Here is a 26043-nt window from a genome sequence, read left to right as displayed (position 1 = left end):
CTTTTAACATAGCTCTGTAAAGCACAGTTTTGTTTTCATAAATTTGGCAAATCAAAGGATAACATTTTTTATTTTCAAAGTTTATTCTAGTTCTCACAAGCTGTAGAAAACAGTAAAATGCTGTAAGACAACTGCACTGAAATGGAAAAACACACGAGATGAACATTCAACAATTAAAGTTCACCTAGGCTGACTTTCATTTATTTGTCCTGTAATATGCACCCCTGTGTTCTGTCCCACAAGCCCCGTACCCATAATGTTCTCCCACATATTCCTGCCCATGGACAGTTAAGTTATATTCGTAAGATCAAATGTATCAACTATAATACACATGGTCTAATTCGTATATTTGTCTTCTGGAAGCAACGTTTATGAAACATATTTCAGGCAGTAGCATAATTTAGAATAATATGGATTATATATTACCTGGCTGTCAATTCCAAGCATGAGCAGCATTGAGAAGAATAGTATTGCCCAAAGTGGTGAAATGGGCAATTGCGTCACAGCTTCAGGATATGCTAAGAATGCCAGTCCAGGACCTTAATGGGGAAACATGAAAGGAGATATTATAAGGGCATACACATCTGAATATGATTACATCATTTTGACTGAACAGAATAAAAAACAGGGAATCACAATGACAAAGAATCTTTTTTTTTCATACATCCCAACTCATCCCATTTGACCTCTCCACTTCTCACTATCTTAACCCCCATGAAAAACAACATAATGAATAAAACAGAGGTCAGGATGACCACATTACTGTGTGAAGAGTGGTTATCATGAGTGTTTAATTTGCTTGCTAATTCCTTTCCTTTAACTAGTACTATACGCACATCGTTAGGGTAAAATAATGTTTAAATCTTTTATTCTAAATAGTAAAATCCACTACATTATGTATTTAAAAAATATTCTTGGTCCATTGCTGAAATGTGTATTTTGAAGTACATTTTCTAAACCGCTCAATTTTCTTCAAATTATTTCCAAAATATGCTTGAGGTATTAAATGGGAAACATTCTATGGTGTTAATGTTCCTGCTCCAAGTTCATTCATGTGGTACCCGCTGTGTTCCTCTGTCACTTCGTCCTTTTAGAAGATGCAAAGAATGTACAATACCTTAGTTGATTCAAACAAGTAATTACAAATATTAAAAAGAGGTGGTACCACATGTTATTTATGCAACTATTGTACTTATCGACAAGCTGGGATCTACAATTTACAAAGCTAATATAATGGAAAATATTCATTAGCATACCTCAGTTCATAAATCATGGCTGTCAAACACATGAATACTCGTTCAGGGGGCTTCACCAGCTGGTAGTGTCCTGGGGCCCAAATTATAGGCCGGAGCAAATTGAGGGCCTTAACACCAGGTCCCTTCACAACAGAGTCACTCTTCCATTTCCATGGCAGCCAGAAGGGACATGGACCAGCAGCAGCAGCGCCCACTGACACTGCCGATGGAATCAGGTAAGTGTGGCTGGGGATGGGAAGGGGCCGGACATCCGAGGGGAAGGGAAGGGGCTGGACGCTAGGGAGACGATGGCAAGAGAAGCTGGGCTGAAATCGTGGGATGCACACTGTGATCCAATCAACCTGATTGGTTGCTTCTCCAGCCCAAGAGTGCTAATAGTAATTATAAACACAGAGATAGAAACCTGTCGCTCCTGTCCTGATTGCAAGTGACATTTTAAGAAATTCGGTACCATCCTCACATGAATTATATTTTCATTAGTTTATTTACACAATCTTATGTGTAAAGAGATGATTAAAATGGATTGGCCTTAGACAAACCTTGCAGAATGGTTGCGTTCTTGTAGATTGACACATTTGTGTTGCTTTAAAAGCCCATTTATTATTAAACTGGCATACTTCTGCAGCATTTGACTAGTCTGTGGAGGTTTCCGAATGAGAATTGTGACTACGTGAGTCATAGAAATGTATACCAGAACAGCCCAGAGAAAGACAGTAACTCCTTTGGCAGGTAAGCACAGTTCCTTCCTAATTAGACAGCAATGCTCCAGTCAGGCATTATATTCAAACAATAGCATAATCACATATGCAATTGTTTATTAAATAGAGTGAGTTTTTAGACAGAAACAACGCATTGTAAGAGGATTCAATTCAGCACTACAGCTAAGTTAACGCCTAGTATAGAATACTGAATGAAAACCCTTATTGATATATCTTTAGGTCCAGTTCATGCGTTCTGGATGACTACCCTTATATAACACCCCTCTCTTGGAATCCCCCTGACCCCACTGAGCCAAGAAGTAGTTCTGTTTTGCAAGTTAAAAGGTTTATTTGATAATTTAAACAATAGGTATATATATCCCACTTTATAATAAATTAATAATTGAATAGCACACTTAATCTGATATGATAAAGATCAACAACGGAGAATCTGGCACTAGCACACTTCTTATAATCACTAATGAGTTGACATGAATGGATAAGGTAGCACACTGGTAAATAGGAACAAAAGTATAATGTGGTAGAGGATGCTTTATGTAAGCTCAGGTGGATGCAATATTCAATGAATGCAGTACAGAAAATACTCAATATGATTTCAACAAAACAATGTAATCACTTTTCTCTGGCTATTCCCTCCCCCCCTTTATGCAAGGCAAGGAAATGGAAGGAAAACACACAGTTCTCAGAAATGCAATCAAATGTGATTCAGTTCAATCCCAGCAAGCTTAGACAACCGAAAACAGATAGGAGTTTTGAAATCACAGGCCCAAATTGCTTTGATATGTGCTGGCAATGAATGAGAAATATGCTGGAAACGCTTTTAATTCCCTTTCAGAGGTTCAGGGTGAGTGGTATCTAGTTAATATTAGTCCAGGCTCACACTAGCAATGATGCAGGGATAGTTAGCAGGTTAAACGAATTTCTGGCAAATGAAATCAGGCAAACAGCAGCAGTTTTTACAAGTGAAGAAATTGCAAATCGCGGTAAAATTCGCGGATGCGTGTTCCGCGATTGCGGTAAAACTATAAGGGGTAGGAATGCGGTTCTTGGTGCGATTCAAAGCTACGATTCTAAGCTTTCAAATAAAAGTTATTGCAAGTCTCTAGCTCAAACGGTCGCGGAGATATGAGCGATTTAGTAAAGGTCGTTTTTGGTTTTGTAAATTTTAAACGCACACTTTTTCAAAATGACAAGTGACAAATTTTTTGCAGCAAGAATGACAGGTGACAGATTTGGAGCTATCAAGCAGTTCTACTTAGGTTAAATAGATTGAATTAGATGAATTTAAACTAAAAGCTTGGTTCTACACAGTTTGCTATGTACTCACACTATATTCTTGAGTGAAATGGGCCTCGCCATGGATCTGGTCAGGGTTTTGGACTGGGCTCTGGTCTGGTCTGGTCTGGCCTCTGCACTTCACAGTGATCTGGGTCACTCTCTCTGCTGGTCTGGGTCTCTCTGGTCTGGTCTCTTAGTCCTGGATAGATTGAAGTCTCTAGTTTGGCTTTCTGGAGGTTGATGGAGGTAAGTATGGATTTTTCCGGCAGAGCGTCCCGCTGCAAATGGATTTGGAAAAGTCCCTATCTGTCCTGTCTGTCTGCTTTTATGTGTTTAGAATGTGGGTGTGTTCTAGCATCACTGACCCTACCTCTCTCTCAGCTTCTAATTGGTCAAACTTCCATTCCTCCGCTTGATTGGCAAACTGAACTGTGAGTCAGATTGATGTCATTTTACAGCCTGCAGAAAGTCCACTCCTCCTGTCAACTTACACACAAATCTAGATTTGAAACAAATACATATTTGCAGAGGTACATATTGTTTTAAAATCATATGCACCCATCATGCATCACAGGAGGTATCCCCTGTTCAAACTCTGCTCTTCCTGGGAGCTTGCATTCAGAACTGGCACATATTTCACTTTTTAACTGCTTTTTCAATTTCCGACATGGACCCAACTTTACATACATGTGTGCAGGGGGTAGGGACATTAACTGATGAAGTTTCAGATTTTTAACATGCACACATTTAGAGTAATATCCACTTTTCCGCTAAAACCTCCCCGAACATACCACCGGTTCCTACCACGTCTTAAACTGTGGGCAGAAAAATCACAAGAATTATGGTATCATTTATAAAATTTTCACATGTCCGCACTATGAATTATTCATCTTTTTAAAGTTATGTTCTGGCTCCAAAGGGGTGTGGTTTACCCTCAGCACAAGGTTGAATTTCTGGTTCTTTCCAGTTCTGCCAAGCCAGCTTGCTCTCACAGGCAGTGCTCCTCCCAGCTCCTGCCAAGAGGAAGCTACAATTTACGACTGCGGTAATAAAAACCTTTGCCTGAGTGAAGAGGGCTTTGTTCACTCTCTTGCAGAGCACAGATAATTCAATTATCAGATAGATGGCATATCCTTAGCCTGGGCAGCAAAAGGAAGGTTGGCCTGGGAACACAGTGGTGACTCAAGTTTCACTCCTGATGGGTAGTTGCTAGGCAAAATCAAGTTCCTTAAGCCAGACCTTCAGCTAACTTTTTGTTGCTTTTAAAATAACTTGTAATTTTACACATGCAGCTAGAATGCTGATTCTAAGTGCAAAACTATGACATTTCAACAGTTACAAAGGCATGTGACACCAAACATAGGTCACTCATTTAATTTAACATTTTCGATTTTGGTGGTTTTAAATCCAGTTGCAGTTAGGCTTAAGCTGCTGACTCCATAGCATTTTTGTTATAAGCATTGTTTTTGGGCTCTTCATTTCCCAGATTTTGTAGGCACACAAAACTCCATTCTGCCAAATGTCTGCTGGTGTTCAGTGAATATTTTGCACATGTTGCAAGGTTTGAAATAGGCATTTTGACTTGCCTTCAGAAACACACAGAGTGGTTTTAAAACGCCGGCTTTTGGATAGTGGTGAGTACTGGTACTGCACCCATTTTTGGGATTTAAGAAATGAATTCCCCACAATTCTAGGTTGCATTTGGCAATCAGCATTGCCATTCCCAATGGTTTCAGACTACTGTGCGGGTAGTCCAATGGTGGTTTTAAAGCGCTTTGAAGCTAACCGGCGCTACTGTTTTTCCTTTGGCAACCCATTTCCCTCATGGCAACCCGGCCTTTCATTCTCGCACTGGTGGGTGGCAAGTGAGGCAACCATTTTGGTGGGCGCACAAACTGCGCAGCTTTCCTGGATTTCGGCGCACATGTGGGTTTTCCGCCATCTTGAATTTCCTAAGCCCACAGCACCAAATGTTGTAGCAGGATAGCTTAAACGTGGGTCAGGACACCCTACAAGCCCCCCCACGTGACTGCACTTTGAGTTTGGGTCGATGGGGAGTCGCGTGCCCAAGGGTTTTGACCCACGCACCGGTCTGTCCGCATAATCTTCTTCCTCTTCTGTAGATGGCACAGTTCAGCGTTTTCTTCTCCATCCGGTACTGATCGATCGGTTCTCCTCGCCGGTCCTGATGGGAAGATTGGGCGGTACCCCGGGCCCGTTGTGTCTTTGCTCCCGGTCTCCGGATCGTCCTTCTTGGTCATCCTTCATGGTTTCATCTCTCCTAGGATGATAAAGGAAGAGCGGCAATATCTACTCATAGACAATTTTTTTTTCCACCACTGTTGAGATAGTGGGGCGGCACATGCATTTCATCATAACGAAACATTACATTCTTATTTTGAAAAAAAAACAGTATCACTAGAGACAGTTTCATGTAAATCCCAGTATGTTAGAGACTAGATGTGGTATGTTTTATGATTGGAACTGAATTAGTCTGATACAGTACCCGCTAGGATTCCAGAGGATTCCTCCAGTTGTTGCAGAGTGTGCCTGGGATGGCAACACTTCAACTGGTTTATGTGGACCCACTTGTCTTCCCCCTCTGCCGAACCACCTTTGGGGATGCGGATCTTGTAGGCCACAGGGGAGATCTTATCGACGATCTCAAAGGGTCCCTTCCATGTAGGCAAAAATTTGCGCTGCTTGGCCTGGTTCCTTTGGAAGTTGTATAGATAGACCCGGTCTCCCACCTGATATTCCTTCCTGGAAGTTTTCAGGTCATAATGGGTCTTCATGCTATCAGTCGATCTTTCTAGATTCCGCTGAGCATAAGCAAAAGCATGTTGGAGGTGTTTCCTTAAATTCTCTACATACTCATGAGTAGTGGAGGCATTTATCAGTGTCTGCTCTTGGGTCCTGTAGAGCAAATGCTGCGGAAGCACCATCTTGCGCCCAGTCATCAACTCAAATGGTGACATTTTGGTTGCAGATGAAGGGGTAGATCTGATGGCCATTAGGACCAGAGGTAATCGGATATCCCAACTTGGCCCAGAATCTGCCACAAACTTCTTTAATATGCTCACAATTGTCCGGTTATATCTCTCTACTGCCCCAGAAGAAGCTGGTCTATAAGCAATATGCAGCTTTCTCTTGACCCCCAGTATCTCCCACATCTTTGTCATTACTTCACTGGTGAAGTGGCTACCTCTGTCTGACTCAATCCTTTGAGGTAGACCAAAACGGGAAAAGATGTGGTTAATCATCAAGGCAGCTGCCGTTTCTGCCTTGCAGTTTGGGGCTGGGAGACATTCCACCCACTTGGTAAACAAGCATGTCACAGTCAACATGTACTTATTCCCCCTAGCCGAGCGAATCACAGGGCCTACAAAGTCGATTTGTAAATCTGACCATGGCAGTGTCATTCCCCTCTTTTGTAAAGGCGCCCGGTGCGTGAGGGATGATGGCTGAAATTGTGCACACACAAGACAACCCTTCAAATATTGGTTGAGGTCCTGGCCCATGTGTGGCCAGTATGCAACCTCTCTTAAGATTTCCAATGTTGTGTGAAACCCCCTATGACCGGCGGTGGCCGCATCATGGGCGTGACTTAACATCAGGCTTCGGAATGAGGTAGGAACCACCCACTGATCGTGGCCAGCTTTGGATTTCCTTACCAGCAAACCGTCTTGGATCCGGAACATTTTTGGACATTTCATCAACACTCTTAGGTCCTCTTTCCCAATGTAATCGGTATCCGTCAGGGGAAAGTTCTCAGGGTCCTCAAGGTGCTGGTAAAATTTACCAATAATTGGATCCCCCTTCTGAGCGGTAATCAAATCAGCATCAGGGGTCTCCTTACTCCATTGTGCAATTGAAAGGTCGTTGTGAGCATTTGTCTGGGACCTAGTGATGGCAGTGACCTGGATTTCCCCCAACAGGGACTCAATCTCAATTAGATCCCCTTGGACGGCTCCGGTTTTGGCCAGCTGATCAGCTAAGTCATTTCCAGTTTTGTCTGGTCCCTCTACTTTGGAATGACCCTTGATCTTTTTCCAATAGATGGTCATCTCATTCGAGGTGACCAGATCATCAATGTTTTGGATCAACTTCCCATGTTTCAAGGGTTTGTTGTTAGCACATAACATGCCTCTGGTTTTCCAATTAACCAGGTGCTCCACGAACCCGTTCCGTACATAATCCGAATCTGTGATTATGACCAGTTCGTGGAGTTGATGCTGGACAGCAGTGAGGATGGCATGATGCACAGCCATCAATTCTGCCACCTGACTACTTCGGGGACCAATTTTGTATCCAGCGGAGGGTTCTGGGGACTCATTCACCCATGCATTCCCTACGCCAGCCACCAGTTCTTTCTCCCCGTCGTTGTCAACATGGTAAGAGCATCCATCCACATACACAGTGGGCATTCCCTCACACTTGTCTTCTTCAAAGACTTTGTGTGGGGAATTAAGGTATGCCTCCATGTTGTCCTTGATTTTTAGACTTTCGTCCTCGAGACAGTTTTCTCTGGCACAATCATGCAAGTCAGCCAGACCTTGCGCGAGGGGACTCTTCTTGTTTTGGCCATATCTGACCTCCACAGGAAAGCCTTGCATTGACAGAATCCAGGAAGTAATTCGGGAATTACTCACATTTCCGGCCCGGATTCTGTCACTTTGGAGATATTGCAGAGGCTGGTGTGGAGTCTCCACTATGATGTGTTCCCCCTGGATAAACGGGCGGTAATTCTTCAATGCCCACACCGTTGCCAGGAGTGCCTTCTCACAATCGTTGAATTTTTCCTCCACAGAGGATAAAGTTTTGCTCGCATAGGAGATTACTTTATTGACCTTGTCATGCTTTTGATATAATACTGCCGTCAAGCACGTATTAGAGAACCCCGTCTCCAGGAAGAACTCCTTGTTTCTGACAGGGTAAGCTAGGCAAGGTGCTTGTGAGAGGCTTCTTTTGAGTTGTTTTACTGCCTCGGCTTGTTCTGGACCCCATTCCCACTTGACCCCCCCCTTCAGGAGATGAATCAGGGGTCTGGTGATCTCTGCGTAGCCCTCAATGAACTTTCTGCTGTAATTAGTCAGTCCAAGGAGGCTCCTTAGTTCCCGCAGAGTTGTGGGGTCTTTCAGTTTCTGAAGTGCTTCCACTTTCTTTTCCTGGGGACAGAGACCCTGAGGAGTAATCTCATGCCCCAAGAAATTAACACGGGTTCTACACCACTGTGCTTTCTGAAAGGAAAGTTTTGCTCCGGCGGCCCTCAACTGTGTCAGAACATAACGGATCTCTGCTATGTGTTCCTCCACAGATGAACTTTTGATGAGGACATCATCTACATAAGCCAGGTTACCCCTCGTACCCAGGTCGGGCATGGCCTTATGTAGGAAAATATTGAACTCATTACCGGAGTTAAGGTATCCGAAGGGAGTCCGGGTCCATGTGTACTGCTGGCCCCCAAAGGTAAAAGCCAGCTTGTATTGGTCCTCCCTACTGACAGGCACGGTCCAGTATCCATTGGTCAGGTCTATTGCAGTGAATACCTGTGACCCCTGAATCTGGGCCAGCCCTTGGTCAATGTAGGGAAGAGGCCATCGGGAAGTGTGGACCCGTTTGTTGAGCTCCCTGAGGTCAGCGCAGAGTCTCCACTGGCCGTTTGGCTTCAATATCCCCAGCACCGGATTATTGAAGGTGCTGTGGACTGGACGGATTATTCCCCGGGACTCAAGGTTCTTAATTATTTCAGTAAGGGACTCCATGGATGCGAGAGGCAAGCGATATTGCTTCACAAACACTGGAGTCATGCCAGGGTCCGTGGGGATTGTTGTGGTGTGGATGTCGGTGCGACCACAGTCATATGAGTCTACCGCAAAGAGATCTTGGAAATCCAAGAAAACTTGTTTCAACTTTTGCTTTTGTTCCAGAGTCACACAGGCATCAGCTAGGTTGACTCTCTCTTCCACCATCTGCCTGAAGCCTGGAAAGACTTCTGGTTTGGCTATCTCCGCGGCCTCCTCCAGCTGGGTGGAGAAGTCCCTGGTCAGAGTGCTGATTTGGACCGGAGGCTTCAGGTGGGAAAGGCAGCCCTCATGGACCTGGAAAATCACCTCATCCCTCCTGAAGTCACAGGTCACATCTTCCTTACCATAGGGGCAGGAAGTGTACACCAGGAAGTTCCCCCCATGCCGGGTAAAAATCCTGTCTGGTGTTGCGTTGTCATCACTGTCACTGTCAACACAGTCCTTGGGGATTGGTCCTAATAGTTCATTTACAAGATCAATGGAGAAATGTCGGTCATCAACCGCCATTCCAATAATGGTGCCTGCGGCTAGAGTAATACTCTTTAAGTCGCTGTTATCCACCTCTATTAGAATGGTGTCATGTTCTATGTTGACTAATGGAGTTGGGTTTACCCCCAACCCTTGCTGTTGGAAAGAAGCATTTAGATGTATGTAAGCATCAGGGTTTTTCAACTCTTGTCCCCTTTTAACTTTCACTTCCAGGGAGAATTGTCGGGTCCTTTCTGGGATGGTGACTTCCTCTTTAACCTGAATTTCAACTGCATAAGGTAGCAATTGAGCTGACCTAAATGCTTTTTCTGGATCATCAAAGCCCATGGGATTATCCGCTAATCGGGACCAAGCTTTGAAGTTTATTAGGTCCAAACTAATGGCAAAGCGATTGAGAATGTCACTGCCTAAGTAAAAGGCGGCAGGGACGTCTCGCACGACCCAACAATTGTGGACTATGCTCTTGTTGCCAATGGAGATTTTGAGCATACACCTGCTTGGCAGGAGATGTTTGGAATTAGGTGCTTCCAGGTCCATTTCCCATTTGTCTATCAGTTTGAAGGTGGGAATGGCTGGATCTTTTGGGAGTTGGCGAAACATGGCTTCACTGATGAAGCTCTTACCGTTGTTCACACACACTCGAGCGAGAACAGAGTCCTTCCCATCATTTAACTGAACAGGGATGAACAACTGCTCTCCAATTTGCTGAATATCAGCCAGGCTTTGAGCTGATTTCACATCTTTCTGGACTATAGGAGTGGGAGTTTCAGATTGTGGATTGGTATAGAATTTCAAAGTGTTTCCTTCCAGCGTGGAATACCACTTTAGACTGGCAGGAAGGTTGATTTTCAGAAATAGAGAGGACCCTCCACCACCAGTCTCTTGTCCTACTGCTATTACTGTCACGTCTGGAATTCGGCTATTCTGGAAGTGAAATTCTACTTGGTCAGATTTTTGTTCAACCATGTGGCAGGTGCCGTTTAAACTAACATGGTTGACACTCTGTTTTAATTTTATTGGTCGGCTAGTCTGGGTCCAGAGGACCTTGTTTACGCAATCTATTAGGGGTGACAACCTTCTCAGGAGGTCATTCCCTAGTAAACAAGGGGTGCCCTCTGGGGTCACCACTATGACCGGGTGTTTCAACTTATGTCGCCCGATCTTAATGTCCAAGTCTGCAGTCCCCTCAACGGGAATTTCCTTCCCGTCAAAGTTCTGCAGTTGTCCAGGAAGAGAGGTGAGAGGAATTTGGTAATTCTCTCCCCTTCCTGCATTCAGTTCGTCAAAGGCCCTTCTGGACAGAAGGGTAGCTTGAGATCCAGTGTCCACCAGTGCTGAGATTGTACCCTGCCCCTGTACTTGTACCGGGGCATAATATCTTCCCTCCTTCTCCTCAAGGGGGCACAGATAATGTACATTTTTGGACAACTGGTGGGCTAATTTTCTGGTTTTGGACATCGCTAGCGAGGAGATTTGGGCAGAATTCTGTGGAGAGTCTTGGGAATCTGAAAGAAAAAATTGGCAACTGGAGATCAGAGCCATTGTGGGTTCCCCTGGCTCCGTTTCTGGGCCGCCCCCCCCTTTTTGGAGGCAGTCGCCAGGATGGGTTTGAACCAGGGGATTTTCTTGCTGTTGGTTCTGGGATGAGATGGTGGGCGGCGGTAGCTCAGTCTCCACATCTCCCCAGTCTGGATTTGCATCCCTAGGGACCCATTTTTCTTTGGGAGGAGTTCCCCCCTCTCTGAAGGAGAAGATCCTTTTCCCAGGATCCTCTGAGGATCCCTCTCCCTCAAATTGGAAGATCTGTACCTCCTCCTCAAACTGAGTCTGTTTGGGTCTTTTGTTTCTCCTACCCCCCCTCTGCTCCTTAGGAGGCAGACTTTCAGGGGCAAGAGATTTTGTTTCCGGTTCCTGGGTTTCCAGGGGCTGTTTACAAGTGAGGAAGGAAGCTTCCTCCAAGGCTTTACACCCCCCTTCCCTTTGTGCCTCCTCCCTGGGAACCGGTGAGTTATCGGGGTGCTGCCCCCGTCATTGTTCTGGAGCACCAGGTCCAGAGTTGGGTGCGTTCTGCGCAGGCATGCTGATCTGAGGGTTCTGCTGTGCCCTCAGTATATGACCCATATCCCGCGCCAGGTTTTGAACCTGGCGCTCTAACTGGGACACCCGCTCTGGCTGATACGGGGCCCTGTTTTCTCCCCTGGGCTGATCCCGGGAAGGGTAGCTATCCCTCCTTTGGTAATACCCCGGGTTGGGAAGATTTTGGTACCCCTCCACCCTTGGCCTCCCCTCTCCCGGATTCAGTGGTCTGGGCTCAGGGAATTGAGGAAAGAAGGATGGATGATTTTGGGGTTGGAAGTCGGGTGGATATCTGGGGAAAAAGTTCTGCCCAGGGTTTGGTAAATTTCTGCCCTCCTGTGGGAAGTTTGGAGGGAAGTTCCCTGGGTTAGGTGCTTGTCTGGATCCCCCCCCTTGGGCTGGAGGAGTCCACACATAACCCAGGATGGGTCGATTACCTTTGTAGCGAGGACTTACATAGTCAGGAGAGCGAGGGACCCCATTTGTGGGGCTGCCTCCCTGGCTCCCTGTCTGCGACTGGCCCGAGGACCTTCTGGGCCTAGCATTATTAGGTGCAGGTAGGTTTTTAGGCCCCCCCATCTCCAAATCCAAAACGGGGGTGACCTTTACCTCTGCCACCTTGGCAGCAGCAGGGGTGCTGTTGGCTTTGGGGTTTTTCTGGGCATTGCTTTTATTTTCTATGGGCTTCTGCACCTCATAGATGCGGGTAGCCTGTTCAATGACCCAGTCTAAAGATCTTTTCTCGTGAAAATCCCTCACGAGCTGGGTCATGATATATTTGGGCAAGGCATGGAAAAACGTGTTTATAAATTCACGGCTATCCGTGCGCACCCTTCTTGTGGTCTGTGCAAAAGCCCGCTTTAACTCCTGCACAAATTCTTGTGGGGCCTGATCCTCCCCACATTGCAAATTGTAGGCTGCCTTGCGAGCCTCTTGAGGATTTCTGTGAACAGAAAAATGTTTCAGGATGGCCGCCTTATAGGTGGACCATCTTAAATGATTTTGGTCCTCCAGCCCCGCAAAGAAACTGGAGTATTCCGGGGAGAAGGTCCACTTTACATATTGAATGCAGCTTTGGCTGTCCTTCAAATGGAAAGTCTCCATCATTTGTTCAAACAACTCTAAGTGCTCCCAAACAGAATACTTAGCGTTCTTATGGTAAGGCGTGATGACGCTCCTGATCGCCTTAATCTGCTTTAAGGGGTCCTTGAGCAAGGCCCTTTTTGCCTTATTGGCCTTTTTGGTTCGGGTAACCCTTGTCCATTCTTCGTCGGACTCAGAGGCACTGCTCCCAGAGGTTCCCGTCTGTTCTTCCAGGTTTTCCCGGATTCTGCGAGCCTGGGAATGGCTGGCAGAATGTGGGGACCTGGTCTCCTGTGTCCTGCGCAGTTCAGAGGAGTCTTCAGATTCCTCCTTGCTGCCAGGATTTGATGGGTACCCCCTCCACTGACCTAACTGGGCAGAGGTTTTCAGGATGCCCTTAATGGGCCTACTCTCCTGGGGTTCCCCACTGAACTGTATTGTACTTGGGTGCCCATACCCGGATGCCCACCCCTCCATTCCTGGATGGTACTGGCCTATGAGCCCCATGCTTCTGGCTGGATAGTGATCTGCCATCCCTACGGCCCTGTGCTCATGTGCGCCAGGGGACATGGGGGTGGTATAGTCCAGGGACTGGGGGAGATGAAGGCCACTGGTGTTAGGGCTCCTGCGGTTATGGTCAGGAATCTCTCTTTCCCAGCGGACCTCATCTCTATCCGCCCCTGCTCCCTGTTGCAATGCAAGAGCCTGCATTTGTGCTTTCAGTTCCTCTGTTAAGGCCTTACTCGACTCTATCAGTTTCTCCTGCATCGCTACCTGTTGCTGGAGCCTATCATTGTGTTGACAGAGGGCCTCATTTTCCCTCTGTGCTTCCTGGTTGGTCCTGGAGAACTGGGCCAGTCTTTGCTGCAGGAGGGTTACCTCCTGAGCTGTGTCCCTATTGGCCTGCTCCTTTCTTGCTAGAGCATCCTCCACCCTTCTGGTGTGTTCTACCAAGTTCTGGTTTTCTTTTTGGAGGTCACCCAGCCCCTGGTGGGCCAGGTGATTTTCTTCCATTTTCCTTTTTAAATGGCAGACTTCCTGGCCTAAGGCGTCTCTTTCCTGACTAAGAGCCTGCATTTGTGCCGCCAGGTCGTCCCTCTGCCTTTGAAAGGCACCAGCTTTCTGGCGTTCTTCATCAAACTCTGCCTGGGTATCCAGGTCTTTCAAGATCAGCTTGTTGCTCTCTACCTTCACTCTATCTAGATGACTTTGCAGGGTGGCTACCTGCTCCGTGCATGCCCTGTTAAAGTCTAATTGTTGCTCCAGCTTTTTCTGGCTCTGCAGTAAGGAGTCCAAACTGTCTTGGTGCTCCTTCTGCAGGGCCAGAAATCTGGTATCCTGTTCTGACTTTTCCTTTTGCAGCACATCCATATCCTCCTTCATTTTAGTGATGTACAGTCTGCTGTCATTTTCTGACTCCTGGCTCCTCTGCAGCCTCTGCTCAGAAGAGACCAGGTCAGATTGGACCTTCTGTAATGCCAGCAGTTGCCTACTCGCCAGATCTTGGCCTTCAGCACATTTGTCCTGCACGGCTCCCATATGTAAATATAAATACGCCGCTACCCTGGCAATCTTATTGTGTTCATCTTTGGCTTTAGGAGCCATATATAGTTCACTCAGGGCCACATGTAAGGGACCCTGATCTCTATATATATCTGACCCTGTTTCAGTGACCTGTTGTGTGATGGCCTGCAACCACACATCCTGGCCCTGTTCGGTCCATTCACCTCTCACAAATAGCTTATGCAAGAGGTGCTCTCTGGCTATTTTCATATCTACCAAGGTCGTCATTCTAGAGATTGGTCTCTGTCCTGACTTACAGAAGTTAGTATTTTAGTTTTGCAGAACAGAACTTTTCTTGGAGTGTCCCTTTTGAGGAATGCTTCACAGCGTAATGCAGCGTGGTGATCCGACTGGATGTATGTATCCCGTCAGTTAGCACACTGTATTAAGCTGCACAAGTGGTATTCTAACCCAGAATCCCGGATACGAGCCCCCACTTTGTAAGAGGATTCAATTCAGCACTACAGCTAAGTTAACGCCTAGTATAGAATACTGAATGAAAACCCTTATTGATATATCTTTAGGTCCAGTTCATGCGTTCTGGATGACTACCCTTATATAACACCCCTCTCTTGGAATCCCCCTGACCCCACTGAGCCAAGAAGTAGTTCTGTTTTGCAAGTTAAAAGGTTTATTTGATAATTTAAACAATAGGTATATATATCCCACTTTATAATAAATTAATAATTGAATAGCACACTTAATCTGATATGATAAAGATCAACAACGGAGAATCTGGCACTAGCACACTTCTTATAATCACTAATGAGTTGACATGAATGGATAAGGTAGCACACTGGTAAATAGGAACAAAAGTATAATGTGGTAGAGGATGCTTTATGTAAGCTCAGGTGGATGCAATATTCAATGAATGCAGTACAGAAAATACTCAATATGATTTCAACAAAACAATGTAATCACTTTTCTCTGGCTATTCCCTCCCCCCCTTTATGCAAGGCAAGGAAATGGAAGGAAAACACACAGTTCTCAGAAATGCAATCAAATGTGATTCAGTTCAATCCCAGCAAGCTTAGACAACCGAAAACAGATAGGAGTTTTGAAATCACAGGCCCAAATTGCTTTGATATGTGCTGGCAATGAATGAGAAATATGCTGGAAACGCTTTTAATTCCCTTTCAGAGGTTCAGGGTGAGTGGTATCTAGTTAATATTAGTCCAGGCTCACACTAGCAATGATGCAGGGATAGTTAGCAGGTTAAACGAATTTCTGGCAAATGAAATCAGGCAAACAGCAGCAGTTTTTACAAGTGAAGAAATTGCAAATCGCGGAAAAATTCGCGGATGCGTGTTCCGCGATTGCGGTAAAACTATAAGGGGTAGGAATGCGGTTCTTGGTGCGATTCAAAGCTACGATTCTAAGCTTTCAAATAAAAGTTATTGCAAGTCTCTAGCTCAAACGGTCGCGGAGATATGAGCGATTTAGTAAAGGTCGTTTTTGGTTTTGTAAATTTTAAACGCACACTTTTTCAAAATGACAAGTGACAAATTTTTTGCAGCAAGAATGACAGGTGACAGATTTGGAGCTATCAAGCAGTTCTACTTAGGTTAAATAGATTGAATTAGATGAATTTAAACTAAAAGCTTGGTTCTACACAGTTTGCTATGTACTCACACTATATTCTTGAGTGAAATGGGCCTCGCCATGGATCTGGTCAGGGTTTTGGACTGGGCTCTGGTCTGGTCTGGTCTGGCCTCTGCACTTCACAGTGATCTGGGTCACTCTCTCTGCTGGTCTGGGTCTCTCTGGTCTGGTCTCTTAGTTCTGGATAGATTGAAGTCTCTAGTTTGGCTTTCTGGAGGTTGATGGAGGTAAGTATGGATTTTTCCGGCAGAGCGTCCCGCTGCAAATGGATTTGGAAAAGTCCCTATCTGTCCTGTCTGTCTGCTTTTATGTGTTTAGAATGTGGGTGTGTTCTAGCATCACTGACCCTACCTCTCTCTCAGCTTCTAATTGGTCAAACTTCCATTCCTCCGCTTGATTGGCAAACTGAACTGTGAGTCAGATTGATGTCATTTTACAGCCTGCAGAAAGTCCACTCCTCCTGTCAACTTACACACAAATCTAGATTTGAAACAAATACATATTTGCAGAGGTACATATTGTTTTAAAATCATATGCACCCATCATGCATCACAGGAGGTATCCCCTGTTCAAACTCTGCTCTTCCTGGGAGCTTGCATTCAGAACTGGCACATATTTCACTTTTTAACTGCTTTTTCAATTTCCGACATGGACCCAACTTTACATACATGTGTGCAGGGGGTAGGGACATTAACTGATGAAGTTTCAGATTTTTAACATGCACACATTTAGAGTAATATCCACTTTTCCGCTAAAACCTCCCCGAACATACCACCGGTTCCTACCACGTCTTAAACTGTGGGCAGAAAAATCACAAGAATTATGGTATCATTTATAAAATTTTCACATGTCCGCACTATGAATTATTCATCTTTTTAAAGTTATGTTCTGGCTCCAAAGGGGTGTGGTTTACCCTCAGCACAAGGTTGAATTTCTGGTTCTTTCCAGTTCTGCCAAGCCAGCTTGCTCTCACAGGCAGTGCTCCTCCCAGCTCCTGCCAAGAGGAAGCTACAATTTACGACTGCGGTAATAAAAACCTTTGCCTGAGTGAAGAGGGCTTTGTTCACTCTCTTGCAGAGCACAGATAATTCAATTATCAGATAGATGGCATATCCTTAGCCTGGGCAGCAAAAGGAAGGTTGGCCTGGGAACACAGTGGTGACTCAAGTTTCACTCCTGATGGGTAGTTGCTAGGCAAAATCAAGTTCCTTAAGCCAGACCTTCAGCTAACTTTTTGTTGCTTTTAAAATAACTTGTAATTTTACACATGCAGCTAGAATGCTGATTCTAAGTGCAAAACTATGACATTTCAACAGTTACAAAGGCATGTGACACCAAACATAGGTCACTCATTTAATTTAACATTTTCGATTTTGGTGGTTTTAAATCCAGTTGCAGTTAGGCTTAAGCTGCTGACTCCATAGCATTTTTGTTATAAGCATTGTTTTTGGGCTCTTCATTTCCCAGATTTTGTAGGCACACAAAACTCCATTCTGCCAAATGTCTGCTGGTGTTCAGTGAATATTTTGCACATGTTGCAAGGTTTGAAATAGGCATTTTGACTTGCCTTCAGAAACACACAGAGTGGTTTTAAAACGCCGGCTTTTGGATAGTGGTGAGTACTGGTACTGCACCCATTTTTGGGATTTAAGAAATGAATTCCCCACAATTCTAGGTTGCATTTGGCAATCAGCATTGCCATTCCCAATGGTTTCAGACTACTGTGCGGGTAGTCCAATGGTGGTTTTAAAGCGCTTTGAAGCTAACCGGCGCTACTGTTTTTCCTTTGGCAACCCATTTCCCTCATGGCAACCCGGCCTTTCATTCTCGCACTGGTGGGTGGCAAGTGAGGCAACCATTTTGGTGGGCGCACAAACTGCGCAGCTTTCCTGGATTTCGGCGCACATGTGGGTTTTCCGCCATCTTGAATTTCCTAAGCCCACAGCACCAAATGTTGTAGCAGGATAGCTTAAACGTGGGTCAGGACACCCTACAGCATGGCATATTGGGATAAAGTATACAATTTGAATGCTAGAAATTCCTTCAATGATATGCAACTTTGGTTAAATATAAAAACACAGAGCCGCTTGAAAAATAGAGATGCTTATATTATGTGACAAGACACACCTGCCATTCTTTCTAGGCTAATTTTAACACTACACATAACCAACTGTGTACAAGTTCTCGAAATTATAAACTTGGATTTCAAACAATGTCTGATGCCACAACTAGGGAAAGACTAGGATGGGTACTAAACACAATCAGACATACGTTTTAACCTTTGCGTCAGATGACTGTGTATTGTTCTGGGTTGGAGGAGAATCTTATTCATTTTCTAAGATGCAAGAACACATTTACCTCTGCTCCCTGTTTTTCTTCATGACTTAGTGGCCTCTTAGTGAGGCGGCCACCATCTGATCATTGATTTCTCACTGGATTGTACCATGAAACTCACTATTGTTGGTACTGTCAAGTGTTTTGCCATTGACACGTATATATAAACCAATAGCTGGCGCTCACTTTTTGCAAATTCTTCCCCTAGCGGAGGTTAGTGGCCCGACTTTTATCTTGAATAGTGTGTAGGCAGGGTACAAATCTGCATTTGGAAAAGTAGTCACTGGCATGAGGATTTCAAACCCTCCCACAAACCACCCTACAGCTTGATGCTGATATATAGTGAAAGGAGAATGAGATTTGGGTTATTTTACCAAAGTCTAAATGTTCACAGCAGAATTTGACCGTAGTCAGTTTCACCACATTTTTAATTCAGTAAAACAACCCACAAGTACTTAAACAACCCTAATTCCCCTTTACACCCCCTCCGATCCCCCTACGTCCCTTTTTTCTGCCCACCACCATGTCCTGTACCCATGTGGCGTCAGTTCCCTCCCTCTAACGTGGTCGGATCTGATGCTGCAGCCACCCTTTTTCCTTTTATTTTTTTAAAATATTTTATTTGGCTTCGCTGCTTCCAATGTCGAGGAAGGGGGCGGCACCCCCGCAACCGATAAATCTAAAAGTGCTGAACACAGGGAGCGAGGGACCCCCCCCCTCAATCCCTGCTCCTCATGTTCAGTATTTTCTGATTCATACGAATGGTAAAGGCCTTTTTTCTGTCTTTTGTACAATTCGTACAAATGGATGCAGTTTTTTGGGGTATTTTCAGGAGAATGGAATCTTAGCACCAGTGAGGATTAAATAACCATGGACACTTTCCATCACTAGACAGTCTGATCTTTGTGGTCAGTTTCTATCAGTGTATCTCAGCAAAAGCCACATTAGGTTCAAGACCAGTTTATTTCAGTGAACTTTATATTTGGTGTTTTGGGGGTTGTCTATAGCAGGCACAATTGACACTCAAAGAGTTTAGAATGGAAGTTGCTGTGTAGAGTGTAGTTGGTAATGCTATGGATTCTGAGGAGGACAAAATATCAGAGAAGTAGGTGGAAATGAATTAAGCACGTACGCTTCTCAAGTTAGGGAATTTATTTAGACACAGTCACAGGTTTTTTCAAGGATGTACATTTTCTCCCCCAATTAAAAAATACACTGGTGCAAATTGGTCTGGATCCAAAGAGTTATTACATGTACACATTTCTCACTGATGTCACATTGAAGGGGCATGCTGAACAAGGGAATTCTGAAATTATTAAACTGAAAATCGTTCTTCCTTTTTGGGCCCAGGGTATTAAGAATCATTCGACTTGTTTCTCTCTCTCCAAAAGCTACATTTTTCACAGCAATGAAAAAAACAACCTATGTACGGAGATTGAAATCCTTTCAGCCAATAGAATTAAAGTGGGCCATTTATGAAAAACAATGGGGTAAGGCCTCAGTTCCAGGCTTTATTCCTTTTGACCTTTCAGAAGTGAACCTGTAGTTTGGATCCGCCTCCTAACAACATTTATTATGGTTTTTTTTGTTTTTTTTTTACAAATATACCTCCATCTAGTTGGAGGGGGGCAGTCATTTTCCTGGTCTTTAAGAAAGGTTACAGCGATCAACCTTCCTACTATAGGCCTATTTCTCTAATAGACTCCTTGGCTAAAATGTATTTGAGGGTGATTCTCCATTGTATGGAGGATTGAGTGGATAATTTAGGCATTCTATCACATATCCAAGCGGGCTTCAGGCCAGGGGTAGCCACCTTAGACCAGGTGATGAGGATGAATCTCATCTGTAAGAAATGTGTGATGTTAAGCTCCCAAAGCCTGTATCTGGCATGTGTGGATCTCCAAACCACCTTCCACACTGTGTCGAGGGATCTTCTATGTATAGTTTTGGAGGAAATGGTTATCCCCAAACCCTTGCTAATGCTATCAAGTCATTGTGTTTTGATTATAATGCAGAGATTCGTTGGGGTGCCAGATATGATATGATATGATAGGTTATTTATAACGCGCTTAATACCCAGAGGTTTCTAAGCGCGGACCCAGGGATCGAACCTGTGGTGCTCCGTGTCGTCTTGCTTCGAAGGCAAGCACATTGCCTACTGAGCTATCCTCCCGAGATGGTGAGACTAGTGATCCAGTTTCTATAGGTATCGAGGTCCGGTTGGGATGTGTTTTGCCCCCATTCCTATATTTATTACATAATAATAGTATGGTTCCTGCACTTCATACATCCGCTATGGGTGCCGCGAGATTGGGAAGTCACAAATGTAGTTTCCTTCAATTTGCAGAAGACTCAGTGTTGTTGTCTAAAACCCAGATGGGGGTATATCATCAATTGAATATCTTTGATAAACTGTGCTCCGCAAAAGGTCTGAACATTAATTATTCTAAAACAAAAACTGTGAAGTTCCTTCAGGTTGGGTACCCGTAGGGGTGAGATTTTATGTGTTTCAATCAGTGGAGTCTTTTAGCTACTTGGGGCTGATTACTTCTAATAAATTGAAATGGTGTAATCCGTTTGATAAAAGTTGACCGCACCTCCATCCAAACAGCTGAGAATAGATTTTTGAAAACCCTCTTTGCTCTACCTTTAAGTGCACCATCCACACCGGTGGTGTGTGAGTTTGGTATTATGGAAATTAAATATGGTATCATGTTTCAGCCTGTCTTATATTGGCTATCTATTTGGATCACTGAAGCCCTTATGTTATATTGGGGTGGTCTATATGAGGTATTTCTCACACCAGGAGGAAGAGAACTCCCATGGTTTAGACATGTTAGAAGTATGCTCACCAGTATTGGGCTTGTGGACCTATGGGAAAACCCCATAAAGTTTGGGGCTGGTTACAAAGGGCATGTTAAGAAACGTTTTACAGAGTCAGCTTGGGGTAAAATGATTGATAACTGCCTGGCAGGTGTTTTGCAGCTCAAAAGGGATTGGGGTTTGGAAGCCTATTTAGATTATCAGCTGACCCCCAACCTTAAAAGATGGAATGCAAAGTTTTGTTTGGGCATCCTTCCACTGGCCTATTTCACTGCCAACTGGAGCAAGGGTCACACAACATCTGTTTGCCCACTCTGCCTTCTTGTAATAGAAGATGAAGTGCACGTTTTTCTCTTTTGCCCAATTTACTTGGTGGAGATGTTGCAATGGCTTAGGCAACTATGGGTCCTCTAAAATGCATCGTCTATTCATTTGGCTCTTCATGCACTACAATGTTTTTCTTCTTATTCATCTATGATGGCTGTTTCTGTTCTTTAACTTCGTTTTGAAAAAGAGAAGATTATTGTCAAGTCATATTTAATAATCTTTTAATCACTTTATGGGGGCTGTTTGTCATTGTAAGTGTTGTTTAGGGGTTTTATTTGAGATGTACCTTCTACCTGTTTAGCTGTTTTAATGTGTATGTATTATTTTATCCTGTGTTGTATTAATGTTTTATGGAGTTCCTGCCGAAATAAAGATATTACATAGGATTGGAAATCCTCTTCCCCAGACCAAAGCGTGTTTACTAGCTGGGGCTCAGCAATTGGGTTAGTGAGGTATGCATGAACACTGCCTGTTGAGTGTTTCAGGAAGATGAGAGACTTTAAAAGAAATGTTAAATCTCCGGCTGATGAAGCATTTTACTTCAAGATATATAAAGCAAAGAGACAGAACCTATACACCTGAAATGTATGATGAATGATACCAGCTTAAAAGGAATAGTCGAAACTACGTCTGGATGAGTTTTTGCCAATGTGATTCGCCGGTTCCCATGAAATTAGGTACGTTCCTGAGTTTCTGTGCATTTTCCTTCCTACCTAAATGTTTCTGAATTTCCTTTAAGAAACAGAAGTCATCCGGGAAGTTCGACAGAAAGTTCGGGAAGGTTTGAACTTACTCTTGAGGAGGAACATATATACAGAATAACACCAAAGGCAACAGGCAGGGAAAGAAAGTTTAGGGGGAAGGGATGGGTGGGGTGAGTTTCACTATGGCATTTAGGAAAAGAAATGTGAATTCTATGCATCTGGGCATGTTATCCAAATAGAAGAGCAACTTAAGCTCTGCAGTAGGATATCTGATCAGTAGGTTAATACACCTACTGCCGAGATCTATGTGTAAATCACCAGTCCCAGGTTTGAATCTCAGTAAGAACAAGTTAGCCTTTCATCCTTCTTAAGTTTAACATTCATGAAGTTGAAGTGGGCAGTTATAATATTTCATGTAAGAACAGCAGAGTCAATCACATGTTAAGCATTTCTCAGTCTACCTTTCTACATTCAGCAGTGACTTCTTTGCATATTATTGAGGTTTATAATATTTCTATATAAGCAATTCAGAACATGAGTGCACTGCTGAAACGCCTGTTGAGCTGGTGAAGAATCAATCATGCATTAGGAATGCAGAAGGTCCATCCTGCTGAGTCTGCATCATTGATGACCCCTGGGGTTAATCAGTTTATGAAGTTATTAACTTTCAGCCATCTACCAATTATAAAGGTCCATGGGAAAGGCCATCCTAGCACCCAAGCGGGAGCTGCTAACCTGTAATACATTGATGTTCCAGATAATAATGTGTGCAAGAGGGCTGGTCAACTCATCATTTGAGCCACAGCAAAGTCTTCTGGAAATGCACAAGTCATTACTGAGCATAACGTGACCTGTGCATTTCACAAAGCAACACAATTAATAAATGTGTATCATTTTTTATTTTAATTTGCTTTTGTATATTTGGTCCTACATGTTTTTTAAAATGATTATTTTTTGTCAGCTGAAAACAAAACATTACTTTTGTTTTGTATATTAAAGGATCAACCAGGCAAAAGCCATTAGTAATTTAGAAGATTTGGTTTCTTCACTCATCCACCAGCGGAAAGTCTTTGACCTTTTTCCATTAGGTTTTCATATTGTTTGCGTTGAACATGTGATGGCAGAAAAGGGTCTAACTTCATTTTGATAAATTGAATTCTGCCCTGCATGAGTACACGGATGTATAGAGGTTAAAAACACCCACTCAGCCATCTCACATCTACAAGACAAGAGCTAACACACTCAGCAAGGTAAAACAGGCACAGTCAAGAGATGCCTTTTGTGGTAACATGGGCTGAGGTTAAGGCTATACTTTTAAAAGGGGTTTGAATGTAGTTCAGTAGTAACCCAAACAGCGAAGTATAACATTCCAAAATAAAGGAATGTCCAATCAAGGTGCTACAAAAATATATAATTTAATAAGACACACCATGTACAATACTAACTAAATAGAAAACACTGTAAAAACTCACCCCTGTAGACGAACACAGAATATGCAAATATAGAATAGATGCAGCTCTCTGGGTGATGAGGCTTGGAGAGTAATTTAAAGACCACAATTTTCAAAAAGCATATTTCCTGAGATCGCAAAACGGATTAAAATGACATAGCCAGTCTCTAGGGCCCAAAGATAGACCCGGTTGGGTGGGGTGGTTGAGATATGAGCCAATAATGCCTCTGCAAATGTTTTGGTGTTTCGACAGCATCGAAACATGCTTCTCTGTGTAGACCACTGTGTCAGCTAGGGTTGCAGGAATGACCGTCACAATAGTCCAGAAGCAAGCTGGAATCGAGTCAAGGTCTAACGGAAGGGTAGCTGTGGTCTTCAAGCGTCTACTTGAGCTGTGCAGATTAGGCAGTTATCAGATCTGGTTTGGAGGTCAAAGATCGTCGACGGTCGAGCTGGGACCAAGATGGGCAGCCGAGTCAGGTTGAAGCAGAAGCTGAAAGGTCACGGCTCTGCAAACAGCAGTGCCCTGCCGAACGACTCGCAGAAGTGGCAATGAAGAAGCTGCCATTTTGGACAGTGACTCAAGTATGGCAAGGAAGAGGTACTTCAAAGTTTGAGTCGAGGCAATGATGCAGTTCAGCTGCCGTGTAGCGGCTTCAAAAGATGTTGAACGAAGGATCGCAGAACACAGAAAAATGGATGACAAAGGGCAGCGTCAAAGGGTCCTGCTGGATCACTCGGCATTGAGGTGTACTCAAATCATGGCTCAGAGTGGGTCGTAATCAACAACAGGGATCTTGGCTGTTTTGGATTCCAGGTGCTGTGAGTCCCACTCCAGGATCCCAAGGGTACATGCCAGTCCTTTTCTCAGGCTCCCAAACACATGGGAGGCTGGGACACCTTCAGAGGACCGGCAGCTCATTGAGGACGAAGGCAACAAGGTGACTGACAAAGAGGCAGGCTTAGGTCCAGAAGCAGTGTTCACCCCCAATGGTCCCCGGAGATAGTTAGGGGACCAAGCCTGCCTCTGCCTTTGGAACACATGCCTTCAACTCAAACCTGGAGGACTTTAGAACGTGCTGCTCTCTGATCAGGGTCCAAAGAAATCTTCTCAAGTGATGATCAAAAGATGCTTCAAAATAATCGAAAGTAATGGAGGGAGACCCCTTGTTTTACAGAAAAAAAGTATCTAGGTGATTGGAGTAAAGCTAGCCTGCATTAGTAGTCCAATCCCTACCCTTGAAATGAACGTGGCCCTTCTGATTTCACACCCAAAGTGCTTTTCTCCAGAGGAAGTGGAGGGGACAGGAAAGAGAAAGATAGGCAGAGAGATTCAAAATGGTGGAAGTCTCCTTCCCTTGAACAGAGTTCCCCTGTCTACTCTAAATCATCCCCTCCCTTTACTCTAAGAACAAAGGCCTTTAAAATTGCAACACCCTGGTGTGAGACTTGGCTCTCTGTGAATAGGTGTGCCTCTTGGTTTCTGTTCCCATACCAGCAACCTGTGGAGTGGCTGACGTGGGGGAAAGGTTGTTACCTCCCCTTACAATGGAGCAAGGAGAAGTAAGCCCCCAAGGCTACAGTCCTGTCAGTGGACAGCGGTTGGCCTTGTCTAGGAGGAATACAAACAATCCTTCCATAGCTGAACTGGGCCCACAGGTCTGACACATGTGCGAAATCAATTTAAGGTGGTTGACATAACTCTGGCCATCATACCCTAACTGAGGTATGACTTACAATTACTGTTCAGTAGGCCACTAGGACAGGAACTTCAGAGTTATGCAGTTTTGGGAACAGTTGTGCATATTTTAAATAAAGGCCATGTGCTGAAGAGACTTGGATGTCACTGCAGCTGTCAACAGGGCACCTTTGATGTCTGAATCGGCTCTGTTCCACTGGTAGAGAAGGTTCTGCAAATCAGGATACTGATGCATCAGGGCACAAGTACACACTATGCTTTTGGCATGGAGCTTATGACAGGGGCATCTAATTAGCAGATTTCCCTTTCAGAGATGGAATCACCCCCAACATTTTATTACTTAATAAAAATCAAAAAATCCAAGGGCTTTCGCCCCCTTGCCAGATAGTTACTAATCACACTCTTCTGCCCACTATTTCATGGTATTTTTCCAAGAATTTTGTTCAATTTAAGTATGTCATATTTTCGTTGTTCAGATAAATATTACAGTTATTCGGTCAATAGCTAACACATTAGCTTATCAAACATTTTTAGTTAGGGGAGCTCCACGTGAACAGCATAGGCTCTGTTTCAGAATGGCCTCATGTAGCCTAGTGGTTGAATAAGTGTTTTGCAACATATTTTCAATATAAGGTAATCCTCTAGTTGGCAGAAAAACATCTTGACCTCCAACTGGAGGATCACCTCAAACCGTGGTCAAAGTGAGCGGGAGCGGTCAGGAGCAGTGCTCCTGTACTTAAAAAAAAATAAACCGTTCTGGAATTGTTTGGTTGTAAAATAAATGTCTAGGAAGAAGTTGAATCTTGCACTTAGTGTTCCATCAACAGCAGGTG

The 26043-nt window shown here is 44.2% G+C and overlaps 1 protein-coding gene across 1 annotated transcript in view; it reads right to left on the bottom strand.

Annotated features, from left to right (window-relative positions):
* The window catches only part of SLC6A1 (solute carrier family 6 member 1), a 733048-nt gene that overhangs the window by 197980 nt on the left and 509025 nt on the right, over window positions 1-26043 (bottom strand). Inside the window, exon 10 of the mRNA XM_069643915.1 lies at window positions 427-539. Within this exon, the coding sequence (XP_069500016.1) occupies window positions 427-539 (113 nt within the window). The remainder of the gene's footprint in view (window positions 1-426; window positions 540-26043) is intronic.

Source organism: Ambystoma mexicanum, chromosome 2p, assembly GCF_040938575.1.
Source record: "Ambystoma mexicanum isolate Mex_15411 chromosome 2p, UKY_AmexF1_1, whole genome shotgun sequence".
In the NCBI taxonomy this organism is placed as follows: Eukaryota; Metazoa; Chordata; class Amphibia; order Caudata; family Ambystomatidae; genus Ambystoma; species Ambystoma mexicanum.
Note: the sequence above shows the minus strand (reverse complement) of the source record. Positions and strands in the feature narration are given on the sequence as shown.